This window comes from Hibiscus syriacus, unplaced genomic scaffold, assembly GCF_006381635.1.
Source record: "Hibiscus syriacus cultivar Baekdansim isolate YM2019G1 unplaced genomic scaffold, ASM638163v2 tig00110415_pilon, whole genome shotgun sequence".
In the NCBI taxonomy this organism is placed as follows: Eukaryota; Viridiplantae; Streptophyta; class Magnoliopsida; order Malvales; family Malvaceae; genus Hibiscus; species Hibiscus syriacus.
The window spans coordinates 763881-781362 of NW_024062729.1; the positions used below are offsets into that span (position 1 = coordinate 763881).

The 17482-nt window shown below is 36.0% G+C and overlaps 1 protein-coding gene across 1 annotated transcript; it reads right to left on the bottom strand.

Annotated features, from left to right (window-relative positions):
* Positions 1-8482: 8482 nt before the first annotated feature.
* LOC120124235 lies at positions 8483-9389 on the bottom strand. The gene is made up of 5 exons (XM_039142941.1): positions 9290-9389; positions 9166-9202; positions 9013-9084; positions 8613-8937; positions 8483-8533 (listed from the first exon to the last, which is right to left on the bottom strand). Exons 1-5 carry the CDS (start codon positions 9315-9317, stop codon positions 8483-8485), a joined length of 513 nt encoding a protein of 170 aa, XP_038998872.1. The 5' UTR covers positions 9318-9389.
* Between the last annotated feature and the right edge of the window lie 8093 nt (positions 9390-17482).

The window sequence follows — 17482 nt, forward strand, 5'->3', positions numbered from 1 at the left end:
TGCACGTCACTCACCTGTAGCGGCTTTGGTAAAAAACTACATATTTTTGTTTGGGGGCGCTTTTTGCGAAGCTCGGGGGACAAGCACAAACCTGGATGCAAGGCGGTCATGTCTATTACCCTAGATTAGTTGCAGATCTACAGAAAAAAATTGCTGCATTAAATGGAATGTCTGTAACAAGCTTCTCTAGAAGGTATGAAATGTTTCGTGTCACAGAGTTGTCGCGCCCTCTTCAAAGGATTGAAGCTGTGTCAGTAAGAGTAAATCTAAGGGACAGAACGTGCGACTGCAGGTTTTTTCAAGCTCTGAAGTATCCATGCTCTCATGTGATAGCAGTTTGCTCGCATACACGTTAAGACTATAACCATTTTGTGGATCTCGTATACCTAATATCTGAAGTTTTAAGGTATACGAATTTGAGTTTCCCCCATATGTAATGACAAAGACCCTGATGAGGTTCAAGATTGGCTTCCGATTGTACCAAATCTGAGTTTATTGAGGGAGAGTGGTCGTCCAAAATCCAATCGAATTCATTGCGATATGGATATTCGAGAAAGATCTAGATAAGATAGAAGATGTGGCAATTGTAGAAACCTATGACACACTAGAAAAATTTGTCCACTTCTATTGTCATCAAGTAACAATTGATGAGGAAATGATGTATTTGTTTATCAAATAATAATTCTTGTATTTTAATTTGCATTTACTTCAAGTTAATGTCATTCGATAATCGCTGATGAAGATTAAAAAAGCGAACACAATCATTAAATTTTATCAAACTAATAACAATTTGGTATTTAAATACGACAAACTTACAATAAGAATTAAATAGTAAATGATAACCAAATTACATAACTGATATTAAATGGTAATAAACAAAATTAACTGAAATATATTAAAAAAAGTCCAACAAATTTAACAAAATAAAGTAAGTATTAAATGAGAATAATAAAAAATTACAATTAAACAAAAATAAAGTAAATACAAATATAATAAAAAAATTCTATCGATGCCTGCGTCGCGAATGTGTTCCGCAGGGCGGTGGTTGTCGGTCTCGATGAGGATTTCTTCGTATCACTGGTTCTGACTCCTTGCTATCATCGTCGTCCTGAGCAGGTACATTAGGTTGATGAGGAGTTGATGACGATGAAGCACCTCCATAGAATAAAGACCCTAGAGGTGTATGACTGACTATCCCACCGGCCTGCGAAAACTGAGAAAACCCAGACATCGTTGAGTGTGAAAACTGTACAGGAAGTGTCTGTGATGCGGCCATGAGTGATGAGGTTGAACCCGCCAAATATCCAGCATATGAACCCGAAGTCGGATCAGCAAACATAGACCCATAATAGCCTCCAGGAGGGGTCATCTGTGACGGTGGCGGTGGCGGGGTCATAAAACCAGGTGAAGGCGGCGGCAGCGACATCTGGTAATGGAAAGGCGATGACGGCATCATATATGGCTGCGACATCATATATGGCTGTGGTGGCTGCTGGGAAGGTCCTGCTGGTGCAGCTGAGGATGAACCGGAAGCACCCGCTCTCCGTCCACGAGTCGGGGGACGATGGTGCTGTGTCGGTGAACGTCTCTATCGACGTCGTGGAAAGGTCTGCCCTCGTGCATCCTCGGGAAGTAGAAACAGTTTCTCGTTACTGTTGAACCACTCATAATAATCCTCAGCATACATCAAGAGGTCATCAAAAATGGGCTCTCTAGGGGAATGCGCCGATGTCGATCCTCCCACAACACGACCCACCCATGATGCCTCACCAGCCAATCTATATTGTCTTGCCGCTTCTATCTAAGCTATGCAACTCGTCCATATTTCGAGGTGCTTCCGGAATTGGTTGAAAACAACCAAACTGCCGGAGCACGCGATCAGTGGAGTGCCACTCGACGGTCGCATAACAGATCAGAGGGACCATTGCCATCCAAACATCTGATAGACCCCTCAACTCAGGTGGGATCACCGCCCTCACATCATCAGTAGAATATGACACCCATTCAAACTAAAACAAATAATATATAATTTTATCAAAATAATAATCTAATTATAATTATAATCTAAAATCGATTTTTAAACATTAAAATTCATACATGTATGCCAGCCTTCTGATCGATTAGCACCCTAATTTTTTCTAAATCATCAGGTAGCTCCTGATGATTTTTCCTATCAGTAGACCACCTATTCAAGGAAAAAAATTTGTTATACGCTGTATAAAATTATTAATATACAAAATCAGTTTTATAATTACCTCAGAAGTAGTGGAAATACGAATGAGTTCTTCACAACGGGACATAAAAAGGGCAATCGATACCATGCCCAAGACTGCAGCAGCAGGAGACATCCGCCGATAGCATTACGCCTGTAGTCAGTGGCTCTATACATCTCCCTGTACAGCAAAGCCAAAACTGCTGAGCCCCAACTGAATGATCCGACGAGACAAAAGTCGCTAAGATGTCGCAACCACATGCAGTGAACTAGGTTGCGCGATTTGTCCGGCATCAACAACCCTCCTATCAGTTGTAGTATGCATGCCTATGCATACATCTTAACCTCATCCTCAGAGGCGTCTACGCTCAACTCCCGAAAATTGGCATCTAACCAATTTAACGGTATCCTACCTCCGATAAATTTTCCGGGACACGTCCTAGACTATCCCGACACAAAATAGTCCAAGAACCGAAAGTTATCCCCGATATCACATCTCCATCCACCGGAAGCCCCAGGTGCATAGAAACATCCTCAAGCGTGATCGTGCACTCTCCGCACGGAAGATGGAATGTGTGGGTCTCCGGCCTCCACCGCTCTACTAAGGCAGAAATCAGGTCTGGCTCTATCTTACAGTGACCCTGATATTTACTTATGTAACCGAATCCAACCTCTACTAAATACGGCAAGACACGGCTGGGTATCACTAACTTAAGATTCCTAATAAAAGGATCTAATACACATCTTTCTCCTAAAAATAAATAATTACAAAAATTAATTCTTAATCTAATAATCATGCATTAAATAAATCAACTAATTATTACTAATAATTTAAATTAAATTAAAACGTTAAAATGTTACCGTATCAGCAAAGTGTCGAGATATTTAATTCTTAATCTAATATCATGCATTAAATAAATCAACTAATTATTACTAATAATTTAAATTAAATTAAACGTTAAAATGTTACCGTATCAGTAAAATGTCGAGATATTTAATTATTAATCTAATAATCATGCATTAAATAAATCAACTAAATATTACTAATAATTTAAATTAAATTTAAACGTTAAAATGTTACCGTATCAGCAAAGTGTATAGATATATGATTTCCATCCGAGCGAAGTATATTGCCTTCCATTATATATCTGCAAAAGAATTATATTAGTAAAATATTAAATAAAGTAAATACATAATAGTAAAAATATATAAATATATCTTAAAAAGAGAGTATTTGAGAGAAATTAGAGAATTTGAGAGAATTTGGTGTGATAAAAGTATTGAGGATGGGGGTATTTATAGGGAGGATTGGGATGTGAGGGGCTGGGTATTTAGGGTATAGCGCGCCCCCTGCACCGCGCTATACTCTACGTGTCAGATACGCAGGTATAGCGCGGATCAGGGGGTGCACTATACCCACGTGGCGCCAAATCACCGTATGTCGCGGGGAAAGGGGCGCGCTATACCCACGTGGTGCCAAATCAGCGTATAGCGCGGTTCAGGGGGCTCGCTTTACTGCTACGGGTGTTAGATCGGGAAATATAATCTGACCGGTGTTAGATCGATAAATATATCGATCACCGGTGATTTATTGGGAAAATTGCCGCTGTAGTATCATTGCTATTAAAAATAAAAACAAATTATATAGGCAGTCATTAGGCTTTTAAAATAGTGATTGTATTAGAAGTGTTTTTTAATTATAGATATTACTTTTAATTAGTTTGGAGGATTATAAGATAATATTCTTTTAAGGGCAAATTATAAGAATAATCACTAAAGTTTGAATAAGTTTTTGTTTTTAATAGTGAACGCTCGAGGGAAGCTACCAACGGACCATGTAAGTATTTAACAGTCCAAATCAGTTTTCTATCACTGAGATTAATGGCCTCAATGTCTGGTTATTATTTTGTAATAAATCGATAATGTTAGTGACTAATTTATAATTTTTGAAAGTTCAGTGGGGAAAACAAAAATTTAATCAAACCTAACTGACCATTTGTGTAGTATACCCTTTTTTTTAATAATTATTGGAAAAGCATTGAAACAAAATTATTTTAATAGGTTTTACAAAGAAGATGTCTAAGATACGACACCAAGATACACCTAAGATATCCTATCGAAAATGTTGATATTTTTTAATATTTATGATAAAATGTTATCTAAAATATTATTTTTTTGTCGAAAATATTAATATTAGACGCTACCTAAAATGCTTAACTTTTTCGGTAAAGTGCTATATAAAATATTATTTTTTACCAAAAATATTAATATTGAGCACTACTTAAAATGTTATTTTTCTACTGAAAATTAGATAACAAAATTAATATTTCTGTTAAAAATAATATTTTATATAATACTTTACTAAAAATATTAAAAAATTATCAATATTTCCGATAAAAAAATTTATTAACGGTATACTAAAACTATCTTACAATAGAATTATCCTTTACAAAGCGGGGAAAAAGAGGGGCCTAGTCGGAGTGGTATGAAGTAGAAGGGACGGTGGAAAGGCAGATTTATGTCCAAGAAATTAGGTGCAGCATCCATTTCTTAACGTCAAGAGGGACAATTATTAGGCTCAGGTTCTCTGTATGTTACAGTAAAACTTGTCTCCCTCTTACAATGACTCGTCATGTTTTGATTACTAATCTTGCTTCCCAAGCCACACTCATTTTTACATATTTATACCGTCAAATGACCTATAAAAAGACACCCGAATGTGAATGGGTTTATTAGTGATGTTATAGGACCTTTCCCTATTGAGTCAGAGGGAGGGAAGATTTTATATCGGAAAGAATGAAGTTATAAAATTTTAAATGAGAAATAAATTTATAAAATTTTAAGTGAGAAATAAATTTATAAAATTTTAAGTGAGAAATAAATTTAAAAAATTTTAAGATAGTAAAAAATTAATAAAAAATATATAAATTGTATCTAAAATGTATAAAAATTTAACAATTTTAAGGGATTACCGCCCTCCTCTCGGTCTATCCATATTTACAAGTATCTTTTGTATCTAGTTTATATATTTATATTTAAAATTTAAAATTACTTTTTAATATATTATTTTTACTATTTCACTAGAAGTTGTATTGTTAAATAAATATTATATTTTTAATATTTAGGGTAAAATAAATATTTAGTACTTAAACTATCAGTTTTGATTTGTTTTATTACCTAAATTTTTATTTTTTTCAAAATACACAAAGTTTAGTTTTTTATCTTATTTTAGTTCCCCGCCATTAAAAACTTTAATTTTTGATTCATTTTAACGTTAAGTTTTGAAAATAAGAATAAGAAAGTTTAGGTACTAAAACGGGCCAAAACTGATAGTTTAGGTGCTAAGCGCATTAAGTTTTTAATGACAAGATATTAAAATGAAATAAAAACTAAATGTTAGGTATGATTTTAAAAAATTAAAAGTTTAGATACTAAAACGAGCCAAAACTTATTGTTTAAGTACTAAATTTGTAGTTTACCCTACATTTTACTATTGCACCAAAAACTTATTACTAACATAATTAATGTGTTTCAGGTTTATTTAGTTGTACTAAAACATAACAGTGAAGTAAAACATTCAGTTCCAGCAGCCTCCAGGAAGACTATAGCAGACACTTATAGTAAGTCTCATGTTCAAATCATTGTGCAGAAAATTTTCATTGAAATACTAACTCATCATGTTAGGTGTACGATCCGGGTCGGTCCAGATTAATTAAACCGAATCTTTAGAACTGGAGGGAAAAATAAAAAAATTCTTCTCCAACAAGACATCCTCAAGCCATACATGTAAACACATCAGCCACCGAATTCGCCAACATTCTTATTAGAATAAGACCAACCTCCCAACTTTGCTCAAAATTTGTTGTAATATAATTAAGGCATGACGTTAAAAGTAACCTATAACGTTTATCAAAATGGTTATATTTTTTCTTATATTAGTTTTTTGGGACATTTTAGCCCATAACATTTCAGATTAAAAAAGCCCCTAATAATTTGTAAAATAATCACTTGGTCATTTATTCTTTCTTTTAGGGTATTTTAGCCCTCAAAGTTTTCGTTTTAGATTAAAAAGCTCTTATATTAGATTGTTAATCATGTGATAACTAATGATTTTCATCTATTTAGTGAGCTTTCTGCCCCCAAAGTGAAATGTTGGACCAAAATATTCCAAAAAATGAATAGGGGGCAAAACAATCATTATGATAAATATTAAAGGCTATTTTTGACATTTATGCATATAATAAACAAGGGCAATTCCTTATCTATTGTAATTTATGTTTAATTATATTCTGATTATTAATTTATTTATATATTACTAATTATAAATTTATTTGTATATTACATTTATTAAGTTTGATTTTGATTATACGATTTATGCATATAATAAACAAGGGCAATTCCTTATCTATTGTAATTTATGTTTAATTATATTCTGATTATTAATTTATTTATATACTACTAATTATAAATTTATTTGTATATTACATTTATTAAGTTTGATTTTGATTATACGATATATTTTTTCTAATAGTCTTCAGTGATGATAATGTAATATATGTTTACGATCTTTTTTAACTATTGACAACGTACACACTCTACAAACACATCTATTCAAACACAAAACCTCAAGAGAAAATAATATTCTTTTTAGCTATCGATAGTTGAAGCCACTCAATAAGGTAATCACAATTATATCGAAAGAAATATGAAAGGTCATTTGCGTATGCAGAAAATCCTCGCTAGAAGATTCACTCACTAAAATTAGATGTGCGACCAAAGGCGGATCAAGATATATTTTTTAGGGTGGACACACATACACCAGTTACAAAATTTTTGAAGAGGTAGGCACAATTAAAATTTCAGAGTTGACACCATCAATAAAATAAGGAACTTAACTATACGTGACGTTGCCACTGTATGCGACGTGAATCCATCTAGATTAATCGTGACGAAACCCTGAAACTTGGAGATAAAAAAAATATGAAAAGGGCATTCTTCTCCAAGACACTACTCAATTAACATTCTAAATTCTAATATCTTTCAACGCTCTCCAAAAGCCAACTAAAATTCAGGTGGGTTAACCATTTCAAACTCACCTTCACCCTCAAGTAATTTAATTTCCTTCCCCTCTACAAATAATATAATTTATTGTCCACTAAATTTAACTTATTAGGATAACATATAAAGACATGTAAGATCAATTAATTCAAACTTCAAGTTGTAAATAATATTAACTCTATGTATTAGTTAATTAAGTTCGATGGTGTTGATGATTATGATGGCTTTTATATAACAACTGTATGTATATTTGTTTTTGATAAAGACAACCCTTTTATTATCTTTTTGTCACATCATTGTTTTATTTTTTTAATTTTATTGTTTAATTTCCCTAAAGTGAATCCTGTTTCCCCTTGGTGCTTTCATCACTTGGTAGAAAAACCTACTCGCACATGAATAAACTATGATCTTGTGGTCAAATAGGGAGACAATCAATCATGGGCGACTTCCGTCAAACCATAATTTCTCTTAAATTACATAAAAAAAACCCCAAAATCCTAACTCTAACCTACCTTAGTAGTTCTTTCTGGCCATGACCACTGCCATCGATGTAATACTTGTCATCATCTTAGTCATACGCCGCCGTAGTTGCTGTCGATTGACCGTTATTATTGCGTGTGATCACGATTTTCATCCTAGGGTTCACGGGGTATAAAACGTAGATTCGTCGTCGATCTGTCACAATTTCGTAGGGGGTTTGGTCACCGGGGGAGGTGAAGTATGGTGGAGCTTCGTCGACGACAAAGGGTGGCGGTTAGCGTGGGTTTGGGGGTTGAAATGAATGTTTTCAAAGTTTTGAGGTTATTTCAAAATTTTGTTTTTTATAAAAAATATAATTTTTTTTTTAAATAAAAGTTTCAAAATTATTAAATTATGACCCGGGTCACTTAACGAAGGAAATTACCGCCGTTGACGATCCGAATACATAAAGTAGTACCATTTCAAACTTTATATGCCAAGATCGTTCAAAAATCATGAAAAATACTATAGTTTAGACCCTTATTTTATAATTAAGTCTCACTATAAAATAAGATAAAATATCTCATCCAATGGAGCAATCGTTGAAGGGTTACTTCTATCCGTTTCATTTTTACGAAAAGATAATGCATTGCAGTTGAATGGGTCACACCCCTTATCTCGTAAACCCCACATAAAAGTTGACACGTAGTGGAATTTATCATACTCAAAATCCCGTAATTGGACTGACCCTAATCACACTGACAAAATGGATGCAGAGACGTTACAGATATATTTCTTCCAAACCTGTTCAAAATGGATACAGGCAGAGTCATGAGTCACTCAATTTACGTACAGAAAAGTCATCGTCCCTGTCTTCGGTTACCTCCGAGGAATTGAACAAGCTAACTTCACCGGTTGTACACATACGCTCCGTGAGATCGGAATGAAACGGATTGAAGAGGATCGGCACCATCGGACCGGACTGATTGTAATATAATGGTGCCAATTCTGGAGGCAAATCACGGTTGGCAGCATCATTGATGATGCCATTCACTACATTTACAAGTTGGTGACTGACATTCTTGGTTTGCAATAAGGTCTCTTGAGCTGTTGCATTGTCCACGCAAGGCAGAATGTCGTTGAGCGCCGTATGTGCCGTTGGATGCTGAACCCATTCATCCATAGCAACACATGCATCTCCGGTGACACTGTGAAGCAAAAGAGACGATTCTAGTCAGTAGAATACACCGTCGAATACATCGTCGGATTCGAGTACAGCGTACTTGTGGAGGAGATTAAATACACCGCATAGGATAAATGTGCCAGCAACAAGAATCCATCCAAAGATCACCTGGCTGCATTGGTTAAGTAACGCATACTCCGAAGCATACAACGGAGAAAACGATACCGGTGTCGGTAGTCGGTAATTCACTTACGTGTAGACCAGACACTGCAATCCGAGAACCAAGAGCACTGCAACAATTCATCGGAATAACAGCATAAACAAAACACAAAATACTAGAAACATAGGACGAATAACCAAAGCAACATTGAACTAACAGAATCCAAGGAATGCCAAAAAGAGCATCACAGCAGCAACGATGATAAAGCTCCAATCTCCTGCAACATTTTGCTCGAAAATCAGTTCGATGATCGATCGACATTACTTTCAAGACCCTACAAGCTTCAACTTACGTGCCGTCTAATCCATGTTGAATCCTGTCTTTGTTATCGGCTGCTTTAGTCGAAAGAGTCGAAGCAGAAGAGCTGATCTTGTTCTCGACATCAGCGATGCTTTTTTGCATATCAGGAGATAGAATCGTTGAATCTACACTAATCTTTTTAGCTGCAGAAAGATAATCCGACGCGTTCCTGAGGTTTTCGGCAGTAACATCTGCCTTATGAACGACATAATTCAGTGTGTTGGTCGTGCGGGCATGGAATTCTCCCTGGCCGATGTCAGAACAACACTCCCGACACTGTGATACGTGGCCAACATTTAAGCGAGTAATATTACGGTTCTTTAAACACGCGTAAAGAGAGTTGCATTGCAGCAATGGTGAAGAATAAAAGGAAGATAAGAGAGTGCATAAGCTGTCCGAGAGTAGCCATAAGAATCTAGTCGACAACAGCAATGGCGGATACATAGGACGAATAAGCATAACGCGAATAAGATGAACCAGGCTGCAGCAACGGCAAAGAAAGGAGCCGCTGTAAATCCCACAGACTGCAATTTAAGCAAAGAAATCGATGTGAAAATCAATGGATCTCAAAAGGTGAAGATGAAGAAGAAGAAGAAACAGACAGCCAAATAGTGTTGATTGCTGATGTCCTAGCCGCCAGTGTACTTAAAATCATTAAGAGGGTCTTTCCTATGAGTCCTCCTCTCAGCCAAAATCAAAGACGAGTTGTTGTTGTTGTCGTCTCCTTCATCTCCCTCCCCAAGGTTCCTCCTTTCTATCTTCCTCCATGCCAGCACCTCACAGTGCTCTCTCTTCCCAAAGACAAACCTTTTAAGGTACCCTATCAAAAAAAATTAAAAAGGAAAAGTTAAAAACAAAAAATCCCATAAATAAAAACCAAAGCTTTCCTTGAAAGAACATGAAAATGAGAATGGTACCTGGGATGTGTGAAGTTTGGACATGTGAGGCTTGAGAAACAACTTCAGGTCTGAAAAGAAACAGAGAGAAAAAAGAAAGAAGAAACAATGTCTGAGGATTTGGTCTGAAACACAACATTTTATTTTTAATATTGCAGTTTTCACAGTTTCTCTGTTCCTCAGAATTCAGATATTTCTCTTAGAAAGTGGAAGAGTGCTTGGAGGAGATTCATAGAAGCAAGTTTCAGCTGCAGCCGGTACTACCAGCTGTATGCTCGTTGAAAAGTTCCCTTAGGTCGTGCGTTTCACCTGCAAAGACTTCTTCATTTCTTCGCTTCCAAACGTGCCAGAGGATTGACATGAAGAGGAGGTTCCAAGGGATGTGAAACACGGTCAGATGGAAGAATCTTTCAAGTTAGAAACGAGCCAAGAACCAATATCAGATGAAAAGAAGTCTGTCGAACTTGTGGAATGAAGAGTACTCTCCTAAAATGAATTCACCTCGGAACAATCACGAAGAAGATGTAGAGCAGTTTCATCAGCGGCGCGACAGGCATAACAAAAGGCATCAAGAGTGAGATTCCGTCTAGCCTGCTCGCTGTTTGAATAGGAGCCAAATAAATAGGCGAATGAGCTGGGGGGCAGAAAGAGACTAGACAAATTTCCAAAGAGCGTTGGTGTTGTTCCAAATCCCTTCAAGAATGTGGGTATAAGCTGATTTGGTAGTGAATGTGGAACCATGGGAAAGCAAACCCGAGAGGAGTAATGCCCTTGAATCTCATAATCTTTAGCAAACAAATTTTTGTAGAAAGCGACTGCTTCCTCTTTGAGGTCATCCTTATCATGACACCATTCCCCAGATGAGAGTTTAAGAGCCAAGATTTTGTTACGGCGATTGCGTTGCATCGTCTTTCGATGAAAATATTTAGTATTACGATCTCCTTGGGAAATCCATTAGACTCGAGAGCATTCTAAAGGCTTTCTTCAAGATCAAGGAGGGGTGTTCAAGATCGGCCATGAGGTCAGTTTCTAAATGGAGCAAATAACTAGACTGGCGTCATTCTAAGGCTTTTTGCACTCCCTGGAGACGCGCCATAACGATCTTTTTGTTGTGTCCAATGTAACCAAAGGCGGTTTTGTTCCAAGAGTCATCTTCTTTTGCAAAATTATCAATGGCATCGGCGATGGGAGTTGAAGAATTCCAATTAGCCAAGACCATTCTAGGGAAGTCTTCACGGGTGAGTCAACCGGTGAAGTACCAAAAATGATTAAGACCAGAGCGAGTAGGCGTGGCGCCCACAGAGAGGAGTAAAGGCCGATGATCAGACCGCATCCGAAGAAGATGGAGAATAGCAGCATAGGGGAATTGCTCGTCCCATTTGTTATTACAGATTACCCTGTCTAAGCGAGCCGAGACAAGACCAAGGGACCAAGTATACCGGGGCCCCTGAAATCCCATGTCTCTTAAGCCAAAGTTAAAAAGAAGATTCTGAAAGTCAAGACTCGGACGAGAAGAGCTAGCATTGCCACACCTGTCAGAGTGGTTGAGAGTTGCATTGAAATCCCCCAAGATAATTCAGGGAACATTAATAGAAGAAGCAAGGTGACGGAGCCAGGCCCATAGACATTTACACTTCAAAGCATTAGGACTAGCGTAAACAAAAGTGGCCAGAAAATATTCATTAGTAACAGTGTGACACGGGTGTGAATGAATCAAAGATGGTTGGTATAAACTTCTACAGATACTGAGTCGTACCAACAGAGCCATAATCCACCTGAGAACCCAACGACTTCAATACGATGGGAGTTCGGAAAGTCGATAGAATAAATGATAGTCAGTCTTACTACTACTTACACGCAACTCAACAAACGCAACAATAATGAAAGGAGAGAAGTTACACGTGCATAGCTTCGACGTGGCCATCAGCTTGGTCATCGGTCGTGGCCGTTTGTGAGTCTTCTATGTTACCAGGATCTGGTCCTGCATCAATTCAGTCAGGGGGCCTGGCTCAAACGGGTGGCCACCAATAACAACAGGGAGGGTCGGACAAACACGTTTAAGATTAATGGTGTTTCCTCCTTGCGCCTGCATTGGCATGCAGTTCGGGTCGAGATTTTTCGTGATCGACAGAGCTGAATGCTTTGTTTTATCCAAGATCACTTTTCCATGTGCAGATGCGGAAGTATACTTAAAGTTGCTGGTCTGACCCATGTGGAGATTCTAGGCCGATTGGGTCGGCTGATGGAGGTGTGCGCAGATAAGGGCTTACGGATGCCTAGGGGAGATTTCCCTTTAGTTGCTCGTGAGTCTTTGACACCTTTGGAAGGAGCAGCAGGAATTGTCACATTCACATTGGTTTCAAGTACAACAGCAGCCATGGGGGCCACGGCTTGAGCAGGTGGAGGCGGGTCAACGGTCACAGAGGCTTCGGATATGGGAGCAAATCGGGACCCAGGACTTTGGGTGTTCTACCAACATCCATGGTCCAAACAAGGGATTCGAGTTGTTTTCTTGGATATTCGGGGTGTCCGCACGGTTGCATGGAGAAGAATTATCAGGTACTGTGGGGGCGAAAGTTGGACAAATATCTTTCACGTGTCCATAACGACAGCAGTTGAAACATAAGAGACTCATATTCCACAGTTTGTACAGATCCATCAACAATCAACTTCGACACCAGGGGCTTGTTGAGATCGATCGTGATGGCCATTCGGGCAAATCGCCCTCGGCGGCCGTTTTGTGTGTGATAATCAATTTTGAGAACAGGACCAATGCACTTACCAATATCAGTGATGACGTTCCTCTTGTAGAGGGTGACGGGAAATCATGGGAGTCTGATCCAGGCAACGATCTTGCTAGGATAAGGCTGCGTCGTTGAGAATTCCGGCGACCATGGTTCCACTGTAAGATAATTCCCATAGATGGTCCAGGGTCCTTCCGAGAGGGCTTTGAGATAGTCCGACCGAGTGCGGAGGGAGACAAGATAAGAGTCGTTCTCAATATCCATAAGCTTGAATGGTTGAGAAGGTTTCCAGAGATCATACAGGCGGTTACGAAGGGCTGTGTAGCCAATTTTCCTTCCAAGAAGTTTGACAACAACGGTCTGGCTGAAATTTCTATTGGCAAGGTCTTGCACCCAATCAGAAAAGTCGATAGAAATCAATCCGTTAATCACCCCTCTTGTAACATCACTGTCGAGGACTTCAATATCTTCATAATCGAATATTTACTCGTCCATGGGAACAAAGGGTTCACCACTTATTAGGGTATCTTTATAGAAGCGGCGGCGGACGGTTAGCAGAGTCAGAATTCGAGGAGAGCGAAGAGGACGGGGTCCACCAAATATTGTATACATGCGAGATGGGGTAAGAGTAATATAAAGTGTAGTTACCATGAGTGCATTTTAATATTTGATAATTTTAAATATTATATAATAAAAATACAATGCAAAAATATGTTATACAATGAATTATTAAAATATCCCAATTATATAAATGTATAACATTACCATGAAAAGGTAGAACCTCACGTGAAGGGGATCCAAAGGAGAGGCGAAGGGTGTGTTCCATGTCCCATGTCCTCAACCTTGTTGAGTGACTCGTTACCACTTTGTTGCCTGTCAGAACAAAGAACAGGGTAAACTATGCAATTGACCATTTAACTATTTTATCATTTTATTTTCACCATCGATCTTTCAATTTTATTAATCTGACCGTCTAACTATTTAATTATAATATTCAGTCAATCCACTAGCCGTTAATATTTGAAGGAGATACGGACGTGATGGATTAATAAAATTAGCTTAATTATATATTTAGTCTTCAATACTTATATGTTATATCAATTTAGTCCAATTTGAATTTAATTTAATAAATTAAGCAATCAATCAGGATGTGATATATGTAAACAAATGGTCATGACGCGTGTTCATCACCTGATTTGATATTTTTCATTGATTTTATTTTGTTTAATTAAATAAATTTTTATCCAATCAAATGGTGACTCGTGTCATCTCTGCTTAGAAAGAAAATAGGCTAGAATTAAAATGCATTTGCGGGGGTTTGATATTAAGACCCCATTTGCCATAATCTTTACATAAACATTTATTTATTTCTTAACTTTATGAATGATAGAGAAACAAAGAAATAAAAACATTCAAACGATATTAATTAAATTAAATTCAAATTAGGACTAAATTGATAAAATGTATAAGTATTGAAAATTAAATGAATAATTATGTCAATTTTATTAACTGCCACGCTGCATCTCCGACTTGATTGGATACTATTAAATAATTAGGTATTATGATTGACAAAATCAAAAGATAATAAAAGTAAAAAGGCTAAATAGTTAAATGGACAATGGTATAATTTGCCCAAAAAAACTAACCTTTTGAACCTCCACACTGTTGAAGAGTTTCGACAGATCATTAACTTGAGAGAGAAGTACTTGAAGGCAGATGATTTGGGATGAAGAAAATATGATGGAAGAAGCCATTGTTATACAATCCGATACGAAAATAAAATAAAAGTAAAAGATCGAATTTTTATTAATAAAGTAGAAGAAATAATTTAGAATAAAGAATTCGAATAATTACAAAATATCGAACTTGAAACTGGTTGAGGTCTGCGATTACACAGTTTCTTTAAGACAGATTTTCGATATATGACATACTTCTCATCTTTTCATCTGCATTTTATGTCTACATTTTAGATATCAAAACGTCAGCACTGGACCAAATGAACTTTTTTATTAATCTAGGTGAGTAGTATCTGTATAATTGTTTTAGTTAAGCTGAACCAAGTGATTTCAGTGGTTAAGGGATTGTTGTTAATCTTTGAGATCCTGAGTTCGAGCACTGTATATGTAGGAGTATGAGCCTTAATTGTCAAATAGTCGAAAGTCTTTGAATATATACTACTTTACATTCACTGTATTTAAAAAATCCGGTTTTTAATCCGGTCATCTAATTTTTTAAACCCCAGACCGGATTTTTTTTTGGGATAAAAAACCGCTTTTTTCAAATCGGTAAAAAATCCGGTCATCTAATTTTTTCCCAAACCGGTTATACTATCCGGTTTTAAAATATCCGATCCGGTTTAAAAAAATCGGTTTTTCCCAAATCCGGTTTCGGATATTTTTTACGCAAAATCATATATTCGGATTTTTTGTACACCTCTATGTAGGAGTATAAGTCTTAATTGTCAAATAGTCGAAAGTCTTTGAATATATACTACTTTGCATTCATCGTATTTATGTAAAAAAAAATCTTAATTAATTGACAATGAACATACACCTTCCATAACACAATACTCGAATTTAAAATCTCTAATAAAATTAACACTCTTTTCTCCATTACTAAAATCGCTTAATAAATTTAACTCGAATGACCTCTTAAACGGTAACCTACCCTACACAGTACACACATCATGCCATCCTTCCTCAATTGTAAATCGAATGCCTTTAATTAAAGCCCAGGTTCCATGCATGGCCCACAACCACCAAACGATATATCCATATTATTATAATCATCTATATATTCACGACTAAAATTAATTATTATAAAATATAAACAGACCAACTGAAAGCTGAACCTAATTTTTTTTGGGTGAATGGAGAAATAGTTTTATTAAAAAAATATTTGAAATTACGATGAATATTTATAATCATAAATGTAAATTAAATATAATTAAGATATTTTTATAATTATTAACAAAATAAATTAATTATTTGAGATTATAAAAGGATCATATAACAAAAGGTTAAAAATGCAATAAAAAATTCTCGAACCAAGATATATACGAATAGATTTGACTGTATTGATAAACAAACCACAGAAGGAGATAAAATTACTAACAGACCACCGACAAACCACATATCAGAGTCAAGCGATGTAAGAAACTATCCACGAACACAACCACAATCACGTATCTCAATCTAATACAAGGTTCCAAAACAGAGAATATTATCAAGATAATAAATTAGTACTATCTTTATCAATAGAGACATCGTCAAATTCAACCCTAAAAAAATTTAAGCCAAAGTATATGTATAGGTAATGGTCGGGTCCTAGCAGACAGTATTAAAAACCTTCGTGATCGTAAAATATATTATTATACCTTTCGCCAAATGCTGAAAACAAAGAATTTTTTTTATGTTTATTTAAAATGAACGAACACAGAGTACGCTCTAGTTTGTTTATATTCACGGAATAAATTTATTTATTAGATAATTTATCAACAGTTTATCTAATTCTCCTTTTATTTTTATTTTTTACATTTTAAATATTGATAGAGGTAGAGATTAAATTGAACATATGATAAACATCGGAGTTCAAACTGTGAAAGAGTTTAAGGAAAGTGGCATAATTTCATCATATTTTTGGATTTTAAATAATAAAAAAAGTAAAAAGAGAGTGTTGGTTGTCGATGGACTCGAAACACATAAATAAGTATGGTTTGTGAACTCTAAACAAATATGTACGTGAATGCAAAACAAACATATCGGCGAATATATAAATGAACATGTTCGTTAACGTTAAACAAATGTGTTTGTGAATGCTAAACGAATCGAACCCGAACACAAAAAATAAACAAACGAACATGAACATAAAATTAAAAATTTTAAAGTATACGAACCGAACAAAAACAACTTCAAAAGTAAATATACAATCACAATCTTATTTGTTGATGTCCGGTTGATTTACACCCTACTATTAGATATATATCAGTTGACAATTTCTAAGCACTTGACAAAGTGTAACCTCATTTTCTGCAAATGAAGCCTTCCCTGTATTTGGCATTCTCTCTTCTGGTGTTGATCATTTTCTTTCCCAGTACTAATCAAGGTAAGCCGACACTTGTTTCTTACTAACAAGTAACAACAACGCCTCCTGTTTCTGCAATTTCCATTACATAATCATTAAAATCCGACATTCAAATGCATGTTTCATTCTTCTTGTATTGCACCGAATCCAATAGATACATATCTCTATCTAAAGCAGATATCTTTTGGCATTCATTTTTGCAGGAAAGGTACGTAGGAAACTTTTTACTGCAACTACTCCTCCATCTACCACCACTTCAAAGGTTGGTTTATAGTAAACATTTAATATCTATATTTTATTTCCATAGCCAGGGTTTAGATCTTCCCT